Genomic DNA, 15,737 nt, shown 5'->3' with positions numbered 1-15,737 from the left:
CTATCAAAATAAAACAGGAAAGAGAAAAAGCAGACAGAAAACATGACATCAACTAAACACAGAAACTTGACACAACACTAAACACAAGGGAGGACAGAGAACACAGGAAAAACATACACAAACAATACAGACAACAGAAAAGTACGAAACCATAACAATGCCTTTATTTATCCCGAAATTCACATTTTTCACTCTGTTAGTACAGTTGCACACACATTACACACAGGCCTGAAATACACACACACACACACATGCTCAGGACCTATACATGTTATTCACACTAATGGATAGATGTCAGAGGGAGGGCCTTGCTCAAGGGCACCTTGGCAGTGCCCAGGAGGTGAACTGGCACCTCTCCAGCTACCGAGCAACACTCTGTACGGGGACCTACCACCCTCCGGTTCCCAACCAAACTCCATACGGACTGAGCTACTGCTACTCTAAACCCCCTTATCAACAACGGAAGGCCAGAAGGATTTTGGGGAATTTGCGGATGCTCTTGGGTGCTATAAGAAAATCTAGAAGTGTTTTAGGTCAATGTTTAGCTGTCTGACCCACAACTTTACTGTTATGATTCCCTCTCTCCACTCGGTGTCGTTTTCAGCCACAGCAGGCAGCATTAAAGCTCTATAAACCCACTGTGCTGTACACTACCTGCTCAGCACCAAAAACATACAGTTAGAGACTAGCTGTTTAGACAGTTTTTTGGGGGTCAAAAATTCCATAATAACCTTTCAGCATATTGTAATTCGAGTGGTCTGAGAGAAAACTAGACTTCTGCACCTCCTCTCTGTTTTCAGGCTTTAGATAATCTAGCCCGTGATGGGAGACTTTGGCCAATCACAGGTCATTTCAAAAATAAGGCACTTCTATTGGCTGTTCTATAAATGCAAATGTGCGTGCACGTCCCTTAAGATGGTGAAACCATGATTCAATGGCCGAAAGTCCTGCAGAAAAAGTTGCTATTCCAGCATTGGCAACAACTGCCTAAACTGCAAAGCAACCCAATAAAGGAAGACTGACTTCTCACAAAGAGTCTTAGAGAAGGTCTGACAACAAACGCAATAAAACACGTGTCAATATCGGCAAAGCGTTTCAGAGATAAAGAGAAAATGTTGCTAATAGTTTAGCCTTCTGCTAACCGTAGCCAAAAGCTCTCGGCTGCGGCTAATTCAAGTTCATGTTTCTGTAGCGAGCTAGAGCCTCGAATCACAGTCTGTCATCTCAAAGGGCTTTACAAAGAAAACAGGATGGTCATTCTCATAGAATTGCAGCTATATAATGGCATCGGGATCAGTATGACGATGGAGATGATTGAAATAAATGACTCGTACTGTATTAGGGGAGGGGCTGAGGATAGAGAGGGAAAGGCTGCAGGAGGAGGCTGGATTTTCAAATTCTGGCATTTGTTTTCCTTTTTCCAGGAAACTGCCTACACCAGCTTTAAGCCTAAAGGTGTCATTGTGCTTGGAAAGAGGCCAAACTCATCCAAATAACACATTATTTGTCAGTTAACCAGAAAAGAAGATGCTCTCCTGTCTGGGGCTTTTGGAGCTGATACTTCCAGTGTTAAGATTAGAATGTAAAGCATCACAAGATTGTCTGTAATTGGTTGAAGATTTTCTGCACGTTTATTTATAAATCATCACACCAGTGCGATAATGTTAACTGCTTCAGCATGCCACAATTAATAGTTGTGAGAAATCAAACAAACATGTCACTGGAGGCATCTGGTTGTTGTTGGTTTTACACAGAGCTTGATAATTATGTTTCCCACCTCTGACTTCCTACACCTGCTCATGAACAACAGCATCAATCCCACCAACCGGAGAATGATGAAGGATTTAAAGGCCTTAGTGGTAATACTGTATCTGAAGTCTCTTTCCGAAATTCAGCCTTGGTGCAGAATTACAGCCACTAGAGCCAGTCCCACAAAGACCTTTACTTAGGATGTGCTATTTCTGTGTCTGTAGCTTTAAATGCTATTGAGGAGGAGAGAGGGGGGGGCAAGGTGGAGGGTGGGGGTGTGGCCTTGACCAACTGCCATGCTTCGCTTGTTTTCAAGCCATGATGTCTCTCTCTTTCTCATGGGTGGGCCAAATTCTCTGGGAGGGCAACACAGAGAAAGGGGAGGTAACCTTTCCCCTTATGACGTCATAAAGGGAAGATTCTAGATCGGCCCATCTGAGCTTTCATTTTCTCAAAGGCAGAGCAGGATACCCAGGGCTCGGTTTACACCTATCACCATTTCTAGCCACTGGGGGACCATAGGCAGGCTGGGGGAACTCATATTAATGTTAAAAAAAAACCTCATTAAGTGAAATTTTCATGCCATGGGACCTTACAGTCTAACCAGGTCGTTTTAGGAATGATTTAACACAATGCATGTTATAACGTTTTAGCATCAGTGAAGCCTCCATTTCCCCCCTTATACATCTGTTTCTACATCACACAGTAATCTGCTCAGTCAGCTGACCTGTGGACATGTGGAGACACTGTGTTTCATTATAAAACCATTTAAAGCCTGCCTGTGGGTCAGTACGGTCTGACATCGGCTGCTCACACACATGCAGTATGGTAATACCTTTAGCAGGTGTACAAAAAGAAATTGCTGTACATTAATATTTTATATCATGTGTTTCTGTTGTGTGTTAACGGAAAACTTATATTGTCACATATTCATCCACCATTTCACCTAGATGTTTTCCTCAGTTTCCTCCCCTTTTATGTGCAAACTGCTCCGCTGCAGTCACGCGTGAGAACTTGTGCAAAACACTGCATTCTTGTGCCAGACTGCAGTAGATTGTTATTGATATTTTAGAAAAAAATATTTTCAGGAACTCCCTCCATGCATTCAATTATTTGACGTGTAACTGCATCACTGCAACACTTTGAAATGCTACCTCAAGTTCACCATTTTGTAAACACTTATATTACACTTTAAATACACAAAAACACAAAAAAATACATCTAATAATATCTGGAGACTAGTTTACAGTACAGTAGCTCTGCATTTACTTAGTTGCTCATGTCTGACTGTGAAGACATAAATGTATGTGTGTGTGTGTGTGTGTGTGTGTGTGTGTGTGTGTGTGTTGGTAGAAGTTGGTTTTCTTCAGGTGTGTTTCCAGCTGAACTTCCACATTTTACTGTCCCTTCTGCTCTCCCTTAATCCCACTCAAGTCCACTACTATTGTATTCAGGCAGAAATTAAATTGATTCAAGCTGACTTTGATCTACTGCCTTCAAATTGTGCAGAGATTTCAAAGCAGCGGACACGCTAAAACACACATTAAAACACATACACTTTCTCAACAGCAGGGGTGAACACACTGCTTCTAGCAGTTTCCTCCCTATCTCTCTCTCTCTCTCTCTCTCTCTCTCTCTCTCTCTCTCTCTCTCTCTCTCTCTCTCTCTCTCTCTCTCTCTCTCTCTCTCCCCTCCCCTCTTTTCTTGCCGTCATTTTAATCCTTCCTCCATGCTGAGAGGTTCAGTAGATAGACACAGAGGAAAAGAAAAAGGAAAGACAGAAAGCACCTGCTCCCTATTTATTTCTTGGTACATGTCTTGTTCTTTACTGCTTCTTCCTCTCATTCATCTATTCTTTCCTTCCTCTTCTTCTGTGCTTTTACAGACTCAGGTGAGAGATGGGATGTGGAAATTCCTCACAAGCCACCAACAGCAGCAGCAGCAGCACTGGAGGTGAGAAACACTGAGAAGACGTTTGTGTCTGAAATAGAAGAACATTTGGTTTATCTAGTAGAGATAATAACAGATAATAAAACTGATTTAAAGTCTCTTTCTCTTTTAGTTGTATTTAAGTTATTGTAGAAAAGTGTATTGTCATATAATGCTGTTAAAAGCATTGTCAGTAATTTGTTTTGACCATACAAATTGCAGGTAAGCTGATGAGATGAACTCTGCAGTTTCATGTTGTATCCTTAACAATCGCCACCTTTTAGGGGATGGTTTACCTAAATTAAAACAAATTAAATCTGAATCTGAGCAGTGAGCTGTGACAGGGTCAGGTTATAATGTCAGCTCTGTAAACACCTGCAGGAATGTGATTGGAAGTTACTGTCCATGCAGCTGTGAAATGAGCCAATGATTAGAAACAGCTGAGGCCCATCAGCCGATACAAGTGCGACTTCAGTGCTCTGAACACGATGCTCCATACATGTGAACGATTTATGATACATTCCAGTATTTAAAATGTTGGTGTTTAATGTCCCCATTTGCTCTTTTCTTTACCGTTTGGCCTACTTGTAACTGTTTTTTAACCTAATTAAATTTCTACTTGTTTTTTTTATTGCTTCTTTTGTTTCATACTTCTTGTTGTTGCTGCAGGTTGCATTTCTGTTACGTTACCGTAGTCATAGGTGATAGCAAAGAAATGTGTGCAAATGTAAATGTTACAGATTATTAATTTAACTGAGAAATTGTCAACTATTCATTTATCTGTCTGTTTGTGACCTCAGGTCGTGTTGAGTCTTCATCAAAGGTGTAAGTTCATTTTACAACTTTTACCTCTTTCATGAAAAGACACACACACACACACACACACACACACACACACACACACACACACACATTAAAAGTTCTACGTAAACAGAAAAACATCAAAGAAAGGTCAAACAACACAGACATGTTTTAACATCTGTGTGTGTGTGTGTGTGTGTGTGTGTGTGTGTGTGTGTGTGTGTGTGTGTTGACAGATCAGAAGAGTCTGTGCCAGGAGATGACAAATGGCAGTGAGTCATTCAATTCGGAAAATATGTAATATCTCTATATCTATATCAATTACTTATATAAAATCATTTTACATTTACACTTACTTAACACATATTGTTTGTGTTGTGTATAAAGGAACTATGGAGGTGTGTATGTGGGTTTTCCTGCAGACCTGAGCAACATTCCTCAAGTACAGTTAGGATCACTCAGAGGTAACACACACACACACACACACACACACACACACACACACACACACACACACACACACACACACACAGATCGAAGAACATAAGAAGAACCACAACAAGCTAAATTCAAAATACAAAGTCCTTCATAGAGTCAAAATAACAATGAAAAGCCTTCTCTACTGCTCAGCAAGAGCAAAGTGTTATTGGGCCCCATGCAAGAACCACTCTCGTACGACCACATTTGTTCTTAAATGACACATGCAAGTGATTTAAGAAAATTAATTAACACCTGTTATAGAAAAACAAGGCGAGAGATCTTTTTCCAAATCAAAACAAAGCAAACACAAACCAGATTTTGCAAAAAAAGTTAAGCTAATTAAATGCAGTTTTACGTGATCCGACCTCAATCTGACCCCGCTACGAGGCAGGTTTTAGCGGAGCTGCTCCCATAGCCAGGTGCCAGGTGCCAGGTTTGCATACTGGGATGCAGATGGGCGAAACGGCAAAATCAACAGTTGCTAGCATACTCAAAGTCCGACCTGAACTAGCAACAAAGTAAATAGATACTTGATATTTAGGTACATAGGATCTTCTTCAGGACTTTCCTATCCTCTGTTTGCTTTTCTCGCTAGATCCCTTGAATGTTTTTCTGTATGACAAAAACCAAATCAAGTCTACCAACTTTTCCCCCGATTTAGACCAGAGCAAACTAACTATAGGTTTGAAAACTTCCCAAAAAGACACACAAAAACAAGAAACTAGCATTGATTTTTTTTATCTAAATTTGGGTCACACACACACACACACACACACACACACACACACACACACACACACACACACACTCAATTTCCTGTTGAGTCTCCAGGGCCATGAGAGCATGGGAGAGAGAAAACACTGATGATCACTTCAGAGTCTGCATGTCAATTGTTTTCTTGATCTTGACCCTTACATGTGTGTGTATATCTATACAAGCAAGTGCTGTATATGTGTTTTATATTTTGTTAGTGCTAAACATGTATTTCATTTAATATTTGGTGTGTGTGTTAATTAATTAAACTGTCCTCCACAGAGCATGAGAGAGACTTGTTGTCCCTCAGGAGGCCGCTGTGGGGGGACGGACTCTGATTTTAATGAAGAGCCAAGGTGTGTGTGTGTGTGTGTGTGTGTGTGTGTCGACCTCCTCCAGTTTCTCACTGCCTGAGAGCTTCAATGTCAGTGGTTAAAGGACCATAACTGTGTTTTTGCTTATTATCTTTATTTCACCTGCTCTTTACTTCATTGCTTAAAAGCTTATTTACCGGTAAGTTTAATGTCAGCATTGTGTGAATATCAACTTGCAGACACTAGAAACTTGCGTTTGTCATCATAATATATCTCATACCTCCTCACAGGTAAAGGAAAATTATGTTTTTAATATAAGTACCTGGTAAGCAGCGTTAACACTGAGTGGATTATCCTGCTGAAATAAAGTAAACTGAATGAGTTTGTTTTCAGTAGTTCTGTCCATCATTCCCATAAAATGATGAGGAAATGACGTCTCAGCTCAATCAATTCAATTCAATTCAATTTTATTTATAGTATCAAATCATAACAAGAGTTATCTCGAGACACTTTACAGATAGAGTAGGTCTAGACCAAACTCTGTACTTTACGAAGCCCCAACTATTACAGTGGTTGCCTCAAGAGCAAGCATTAGCAGTAGCTATTGCGACAGTGGCAAGGAAAAACTCCCTTTTTTGTTAGGAAGAAACCTCGGACAGACCCAGACTCTTGGTAGGCGGTGTCTGACGGCACCAGTTGGGGGAGTGGTGAATGGTGGCAATAATAGTCATAATAAAGATAGTGAAGCAGTGATCACAATGGTAGTCATAGTAGTTCATGTCATAGTAGGGCACAGCAGGGCGTTACGGGGTGTAGTGTGGCACAGCAGCCTGGGTGGACGCGGTTGGACGCGGCAGGACGCAGTCGGACACTGCGGGGAAACGCAGAGCGTAGCAGGGTGTAGTAAGTCCATAGCGTCAGCTGCACCCAGGACCCCGGTGTAGGTGCCACCCAATTCCAAGGCGATGTTCTGGGTGAAGAAGAAGCAAAGGGACTCCGGGGAGAAAACTCCCCAGAGATAGGTTAGTAACAGGCATTTCTGGGACTAAGATGCACACAAAAGGAGACAAGTGAAAAGAGAAGAGGGAGCGGCTCATTGTGTCCTTGGAAGGAGCTTCCCACAGCAGTCTAGAGTTATAATAGTATAACTAAGAGAGGCAGGCTAAAGAGAGGGGCCCTGGACCGGGCTCGTACTCTCCCCTGCCGGAACGGGCTTGTACTTCCTGCCTCCCTCTACTCTACTCTACTATGCTGCAACTCCTCACTCCCTAACTATAAGCTTTATCAAAGATGATGGTTTTCAGTTTATTCTTAAATGTGGCGACGGTGTCAGCCCCCCGAACCCAAGTTGGGAGCTGGTTCCACAGGAGAGGAGCCTGGTAGCTGAAGGCTCTGGCTCCCATTCTACTTTTAGAGACTCTAGGAACCACAAGTAGCTCTGAGTTCTGGGAGCGTAGTGCTCTAGTGGGACAATAAGGTACTAAAAGCTCTTCTATGTATGATGGTGCTTGACCATTTAGTGCTTTGTAGGTCAGGAGAAGGATTTTAAATTCAATCCTGGATTTTACAGGAAGCCAATGCAGAGAAGCTAATACAGGAGAAATGTGATCTCTTTTGTTAGTTCTTGTCAGAACACGTGCTGCAGCATTCTGGATCAGCTGGAGGGTCTTGAGGGACTTATTTGAGCAGCCTGATAGTAAAGAATTACAGTAGTCCAGCCGGGAAGTTACGAATGCATGGACTAGTTTTTCAGCATCGTTTTGAGACAGGATGTTCCTGATTTTGGCAATGTTACGAAGATGGAAAAAGGCTGTTCTTGAGGTTTGTTTTAAGTGGGCGTTAAAGGATAGATCCTGGTCAAAAATGACTCCTAGATTTCTGACAGTAGTGCTGGAGGCCAGGGCAATACCATCTAGGGTAGCTATATATTTAGATAATGAAGTTCGGTGGTGCTTGGGTCCCAGCACAATAACTTCCGTTTTGTTTGAGTTCAACATCAGAAAATTGTGGGTCATCCAGGATTTTATATCTTTAATGCACGCTTGAAGTTTAGCTAACTGACCGCTTTCGTCTGGCTTGATTGACAGATATAATTGGGTGTCGTCTGCGTAACAGTGAAAGTTAATTGAGTGTTTCCTAATAATATTGCCTAGAGGAAGCATATATAAAGAGAATAGAATTGGTCCAAGCACTGAGCCTTGAGGAACGCCATGGCTAACTTTAGCGTATTTGGATGGTTTATCGTTAATATTAACAAATTGGGATCGCTCAGAAAAATAGGACTTAAACCAGCTTAGTGCGATTCCTTTAATGCCAACTAAATGTTCCAGTCTCTGTAAGAGGATGGTATGGTCAATAGTGTCGAATGCAGCACTAAGATCTAATAAGACAAGTACGGAGACAAGTCCTTTGTCAGCAGCAGTTAGAAGGTCGTTAGTGATTTTCACCAGTGCCGTCTCTGTGCTATGATGCATTCTAAATCCTGACTGAAAGTCTTCAAATAGACTATTTCTATGCAGAAAGTCACACAATTGATTAGCGACTACCTTCTCAAGGATTTTGGAGAGAAACGGGAGGTTAGATATAGGTCTATAGTTGGCTAAGACCTCAGGGTCGAGGGTGGGTTTTTTCAGAATAGGTTTTATCACAGCTACTTTAAAAGACTGCGGTACGTGACCCGTTAATAAGGACATATTGATCGTATCTAGTAATGTGGTGTTGACCACAGGTAGTGCTTCTTTAAGTAGCTTCGTTGGAATGGGGTCTAAGAGACAGGTAGTTGGCTTAGCTGAAGAGACCCTTAACATTAATTGTTGGAGGTCTAAAGGATAAAAGCCGTCTAAATAAGTATCGGGTCTTATCGTTCTCTCTAGCCCTCCTGCGCCCAATGGTGAGTCGTTGGAAGCTGTGGGCAGAAGGTGATGAATTTTTTCTCTAATTGTTATAATTTTATCATTAAAAAAGGTCATGAAGTCATCACTGCTCAGAGCTATAGGAATAGATGGCTCAATAGAGCTGTGACTATCTGTCAGCCTGGCTACAGTGCTGAAAAGAAACCTTGGGTTGTTCTTATTTTCTTCTATTAGTGTTGAGTAATAGTCTGATCTGGCATTTCTGAGGGCCCTCCTATAATTTTTTAGACTATCTTGCCAATCCACACGAGATTCTTCCAGTTTGGTGGAACGCCATTTACTTTCAAGTTTTCGTGAGATTTGTTTTAATTTGCGAGTTTGGGAGTTATACCAAGGTGCTAGTTTCCTTTCCTTCATCATCTTCTTTTTGAGAGGAGCAACCGAGTCTAAAGTAGTCCGTAGGCAGGCCGTAGCAGCGTCTACAAAGTTATCAAGTTGGGAGGGACTAGAGTTAACGTAACAGTCCTCTGTTATATTAAGGCATGACATTGAGTTAAGTGCTGTTGGAATAGCTTCCTTAAATTTAGCTATAGCACTGTCAGATAAGCATCTAGTGTAGAAACTTTTATTTAATTTCGTATAGTCTGGTAGTAGGAATTCGAAAGTTATTAAAAAATGGTCTGATAATAAAGGATTCTGCGGAAATACTATTAAATCGTCAATTTTGATGCCATATTCTAGCACAAGGTCGAGGGTGTGGTTAAAACAGTGCGTGGCCTTATGCACCCTCTGACTGAAACCAATAGAATCTATCAGGGAATTGAAAGCAGTACTAAGGCTATTGCTCTCAATGTCCACATGGATATTAAAATCACCTACAATAAGTACTTTGTCTGATTGAAGGACTACGCATGATAAAAACTCTGAGAATTCAGATAAAAACTCAGAATATGGACCTGGTGCTCGGTAAACAACAACGAATATAATTGGCTGTACTGTTTTCCATGTTGGGTGTTGAAGATTAAGAACAAGGCTTTCAAACGAGTTATAATTTAGTTTAGGTTTAGGATTAATTAACAGGCTCGAGTCAAATATGGCTGCAACTCCCCCTCCTCGGCCTGAGCCTCGTGGAATTTGGGTATTATTATGACTGGGAGGAGTGGCTTCGTTTAAACTAACATATTCGTCATGGCCCAGCCAGGTTTCGGTGAGGCAGAATAAATCAATGTGGTTATCTGATATCAATTCGTTTACCAATAATGCTTTCGATGACAGAGATCTAATATTTAATAGCCCACATTTGATTTTCCTATTCTGTTCTGTCGTTGCAGTGGTTGTTTTAATTCCAATTAGGTTGTTTAGTATAGCACCTCTTTTATTAGTGTTTGGTTTAAACGGTCTCAGTCGGGGGACAGACACGGTGGTTATGGGATTATGAATGGGTGATTGCTCTGAAGGGAGCACAGAGGGGCGTATAGCGCTGTATCTCTGATTATTGACTTTGGGAGAGTGTGTCTGGTCAGTGTGCTTGTGGGAGTGTTTACGGGATGTAAACAGTCAATCAGAGGTCTGGGTATGCAGGGCGTGGTGCAAATTTCAATCCTCACCAGTTCAAAATCAGTGATCTCTGCAAGTTGACTTTTATACAATACTGACAGTAGAAACTAGGAAAAACACATTTAGAGTAGCCGAGAGTCAGACTTCAGAGAGTAAATACAAAGAAAAGCTGAGGCTCATGGGAATGTTTGTTTTGCAGATATTTGTCTAAAAGTCAGGGGTTATATAAAGTCAGTGGGTGTAATCTTCTGGAGAACATGACTATCTGAAACAAATTTCATGGCAATCCAATAGTTTCTGAGCTATTATAGTCTGGACCAAAGTGGAGGACTAAAGCAATAGACCTACATTGCCACAACTACTATCTTAAAGGACCACACCTGTGTTTTTGCTTGTTTTAGGCTTTAAAGTTTTCTATTTCCTAATAGCTTATAAGTAATTCCATCACTTATTTTGTATTTGTATTTAAGAAGATTAAGCCATGTTTATTTGTATGACCCTTACCGTTAGCAGTTGCCATTTCTGGCATTGTGTACATTTGGTTTGGTTTTTGCACCTTAATCGTTATAGTTTTTATTGTCACTATATATATTTTCACTCTTTCTTACTTTGTACTGCAACAAATTCTATCTTATCTTAACGTATCTTATAAGAACAAAAGCTCATTGCAATTTAAAAGTAACATGAGATCATTACAGCAACTGTAATTAAACAGTATATTTATTCAACATTGCTAACCCTCTTTGGGTTTTGTTCATTGTGTCTATAAAAGCATGCAGTCATTAAAATACTTATGTACTGACACTGTGCTTTAATGTGCTTATGTTTCAGTTGTTTTACCAGTTAAATAAATCCCTTGAAATTAATCATGTTGTTTTTTATGCCTCTCTGTGAACTGAAAGGTGCAACAGACGAATGATACAGAAGAAAGAAAGAAGAAGAAAGTGTTTGTCATCAGGAACTTACCAAGTCTCGAATGGGAAACAGCAGCACCCGGCGAGCTAATCTTCTCTCCCAGCGTCCTCTGTGAGGACTTTAATGGGATCAGCTCCATCTGGATAAACTGGCTGTGGAGCCTGTTGTGTCAAACAAACTGGCTAAAGATGTTTGTGATTTTATGGGAGCAGATGTCAACCTGAACTCTTAAAAAACAGTGATAGTTTGCATTGCAGGTGCAGGTTTTTTAATGGAAGCTGTGGTAGCTCTCCTTGTTGAGAGTAAGTACAGTAGTATTAATTTAAGCTCCGAATATCTTGTGCGATTACATGTAAAATATATTGAAGGAAAGGTCCTGTGATATTCAGTCAATAAAACCCATAAAAAGACCAAAACCAACAACTGTCAGTGTGTATCCAAGGCCTGATTTATCTTCTTCCTCTGTATCATAGAGCTCCATTGTTGTCTAAAAACTATTAAACACACATCAGTGAGCCACACTGTTGCACTGGGTGACAAGTGCCTTCATCACCATGAACACATATACTGTATTTATTTTTTCCAAATACTGGCTGCCACAAATACCAAATGTGGATTAATTTGCCGCTGAAAATAGTACCCAACAAATGCACTATTTTCCTTCTTTGTTTGATAAAAGTTAAATGACCAGCTGGGTCAGAAAAAAACTAAATAAAAAAAGGCTAAATCATGCCTTTTTTTATTTAGTTTTTTAAATAAAACTTTATACTTGTGAACAGTTTTTTTAAATATTCAGTAGTGAAGTAGCTTGGAGCTGAGATCTACAGGCAGAGTTACCTTGCACGGCAGCTGGATTCTCAAGATATCACGAGGTCACATATCACACAAAAATCTTGTCAGGCTTCAAGTAATGCGTTTGTGTCCAAACAGCAGCGAACCGAACCATGAGTGTGTTTTATGTGTGTGATTTCTGCGACTGTTCGTTCAAAAGAACAATGGTGGACGTGATAGACAGCTGGTTCAGCCAGGTATTATTTTGAAAGTGCCTGCCATTTTCAAAACAACTTCCAACAACGGTTTCTCAGATGGTTCTGTGTTAACAAACCATCTGGCGCGTCAGGTTACAGACAGAGTAGGGAAGTCAGAAAGTATTGAGGGACGGACTATGATGTTTTGTTTTGTTGTTGGTTTTGGTCTTTTTTTTTGTGATTAACCTTTTCTTTTATTTCTTCTTGGTTTTGTAAGATTTGTTGACAATAACAAAGGAATAAGTCAGACCTTATGTTTTAAGCTCTCCTTTAGGTTATATGCAACTTTCATCCAAGCAAAACAGCTGCAGGATGTCCAAAAGATGGATTTAAAGTTTGTAGAACTATGTGAACGATATTTGCTTGATTATAATAGAAAGAAACATTAGTTAGAGAACATTTTTCTGGAAGTTTACAAAGTGCTTAACCCTTCTGTTGTCCTCGGGTCAAATTTGACCCATTTGTGGGTTTTCTTTAACCAAACTGTCAAAACAAAAAAATAACAGGGATGGTTCCATCCAATGCTCTTCCCAATAAAATAAAGGATCAGTTCACTGCTTTCATTGAATTTGGGTGTTTAATTCAATTTTATGGGATTTGAAAAAAAACAAATGAAAAAAAAGTACATTGAAAAAAGTTACAAAAATGTCGGAAAAAGCTTGAAAAACACGGGGGGGAAAAACAACAAAAAATGTCAAAAACGCCCAGAAAAAAATCAACAAAACATCAGAAAAAGTGACAACAATGTCCAAAAAAGTGACAAAAAAGTTATAATTTAAAATTTTGACCCAGAAAAACAAAACGTCGACGGGAAGACAACACAAGGGTTAACAGTATAAAAGTAATAAGGCAGGATAAACATTTCAGTACTCACGTGTAGAGCGGTTTGTTTGTAATGAAAACCTGCAGACTCTTGTCGTCTCCAGGACACAATACAGCACAGTAGGTGGCTCCTGCTGTGAGAGGATGGCAGTAAAATAGTCTTCCCCTTTGGGCTTTTACAAGGTGAACCCAGGAGATCAGCTGTTAGTTGCTTCGGAAGATGCTATAAGTAAACATATTATGTCGTACACATGCATAAAGGACTGTGGAGATTTGGATTGTACATGTGTGTAATGCTGCAGAGTTAACACAGCTGGTCAGAAGCTGCTAAAATTGTAAATTAAGTTTCCAGGGAGAGAAAAGTTGCGAAATATAGACACAATGTTGACAGTGGTATCTACAGTATGTGGACCTTTTGCATGTTGCTCGGTCTTAGTGCAACATAAAGCACTTCTCGGTTTGACACTGGCTCTGATGTTTCTCAATTTTAGTTTTCAAATAGTTGAAATAAAAACTCGAAAGTTTGTTTAAAGTGGCCATATTATGCTCATTTTCATTCATTCACGTTCATAATTGTATTTTGAGGTTGTACCAGAATAGTTTTACATGGTTTAATTTTCAAAAAACACCATATTTTTGTTGTACTGCACATTGCTGCAGCTCCTCTTTTCACCCTGTGTTCAAGTCTCTGTTTTAGCTACAGAGTGAGACATCTCAACTTCTGTAAGATCTTTGTTGGGAGTCGCACATGCGCAGCAGCTAGGTAAGATCACATCAGCTAGCTGTTTGTTTCTCCAACTTCAGTTAGTACAAGGCAGGATTAGCCGGGAGACTTCTTCTAAACGAGGGCACACTTCCAACGTTGCGTGGAATACCTGCAGAACAGGGACATGTAAGTAGTTCTTTTGTAGATTATGGTGAACTAGCGTGTGTTGTGTAGCAGTGTTTTGCCATTCAGAACGAGCTAGCATGCTATGGTTAGCCACCTCGTTTCGGCTAGTGACGTAAAAAGCTGTGCAGATTTTGACCAGCTCACCCGGAGACTGAAGGCAGGACACATTCAGAAACCGTATATCACTCTAAACAGCATGGATGTTTTGTTTTTTTCGAAGTTTGTATATGTGTGGAAGCACCAGAAACACAAAATAACACCCCAAATCCCAGAAAAAGTGATTTTTTTCATAATATGGGCACTTTAAATTCAGCCAAATAAGCCACACTATCTAATCAAACTCATAAGTCTTCAGGTCGTATTTCAGCACAAATGATAAGTGGTAACAAATTCAGAGATCAGAGCTTTTTAGTTAAAGGACTTTTATACTCCTGCCTTCTCACCACCATCAGTCGTCATCTGCTGTACTACATATTTAAAGCTTTAGTGCGTAACTTTTTGATATTAATGATCGTCTGTTACATTCAAGCCATTGCCAAATGAGTTGCTACAAATTTAATTAAGACTATCAGCTCCACACAACTCTCTCTGTATTTCTCAGTATGGCTATGTTCAGAAGATTGTGTCGTCCGGTGACTTTCCCGCGCAGAAACTCGAGTGAAGATAATGACCTCTTCTGAAGAGTCCATCATGTTTTTTTAATCCTCCGTGTCCTCCTTGGCTACTAGCAGCTGTGTGGAGGAGGGGTGGGGGGGCTGTGCGCGATCATGTGGACGCGCTGACAGTGTTGTTGTCATTACTTAGAATTCCTCATGGGGGCGACAGAAACTATGCACTTTAGCTTTAACATAATGTGAGTTATTGTAAGAAAAAAACTGGATATTAAAATCTTGTTTCAGTTTTCTGTCTTTAAATATGTTTTTAAAGATTGGTAAAGGAGATGGAAAGAAAAATCTTTTCCCCCGAATGTTGCTTTGCTGTTTCAACTGTTTTTTCAAATCAACTTTCAGACGCTTGTGAAATCTTTGTTTAAACAGCTCATATAAAGACAAATAGGTAACACTAACTCCAGGATAAAATGAAGTTTGATAATTGCTTTAACTAGACACAAATAAATGAACAGTGGAAGAAGATTAAGGTCATATGTGAATATGTATGTTTTTTGGACTAAATCTTTTAGATATACTGCATTTCTATTAGCACGTCGGCCAATAAGTTTCAAAAGTTACAGAAATTGAAATACATACACATACAATATGTGAGAAGATACGTTTAGAAACAGTGTTGTTAGTACATACTTACAAGTTTATTTCTTAAATGTAAAATGTCCCACTTATTACACATCTTGCTCACAATTCTGTAATAGACAAATTTAGAAAATAGACAAAAGCATCTTTATCAAAAATAGTGGCCGGGTTGGATCAGTGGTTAGAGCAGGCGCACATATACTGAGAGGTTTATGCCTCGACGCAGAGGTCCAGGGTTCGAATCCGACCTGTGATAATTTCCTGCATGTCTTCCCCCTCTTTCTCACCTAGCTGTCCTGACAAAAATTAAAGGCGGAAAAGCCCAAAAAATAATCTTAAAAAAAGAAAGAAAATAGCAGCCAATGTTTGTTATGAATAATTTTCATGACCACGTTTTG

The 15,737-nt window shown here is 40.0% G+C and overlaps 1 protein-coding gene across 1 annotated transcript; it reads left to right on the top strand.

The window, feature by feature from the left end:
• The first annotated feature begins 3,476 nt into the window (after positions 1-3,476).
• LOC116059961 (overexpressed in colon carcinoma 1 protein homolog) lies at positions 3,477-11,836 on the top strand. Its single transcript, XM_031313228.2, has 6 exons — positions 3,477-3,702; positions 4,479-4,503; positions 4,716-4,751; positions 4,867-4,943; positions 5,995-6,068; positions 11,338-11,836. Exons 1-5 carry the CDS (start codon positions 3,648-3,650, stop codon positions 6,048-6,050), a joined length of 249 nt encoding a protein of 82 aa, XP_031169088.1. The 5' UTR covers positions 3,477-3,647; the 3' UTR covers positions 6,051-6,068; positions 11,338-11,836.
• The last annotated feature ends 3,901 nt before the right edge of the window (positions 11,837-15,737 follow it).

Source organism: Sander lucioperca, chromosome 20 (genome assembly GCF_008315115.2).
Source record: "Sander lucioperca isolate FBNREF2018 chromosome 20, SLUC_FBN_1.2, whole genome shotgun sequence".
NCBI classification, from domain to species: domain Eukaryota; kingdom Metazoa; phylum Chordata; class Actinopteri; order Perciformes; family Percidae; genus Sander; species Sander lucioperca.
The sequence above is the reverse complement of the archived record's forward strand: the minus strand, read 5'-3'. Positions and strand labels throughout refer to the sequence as shown.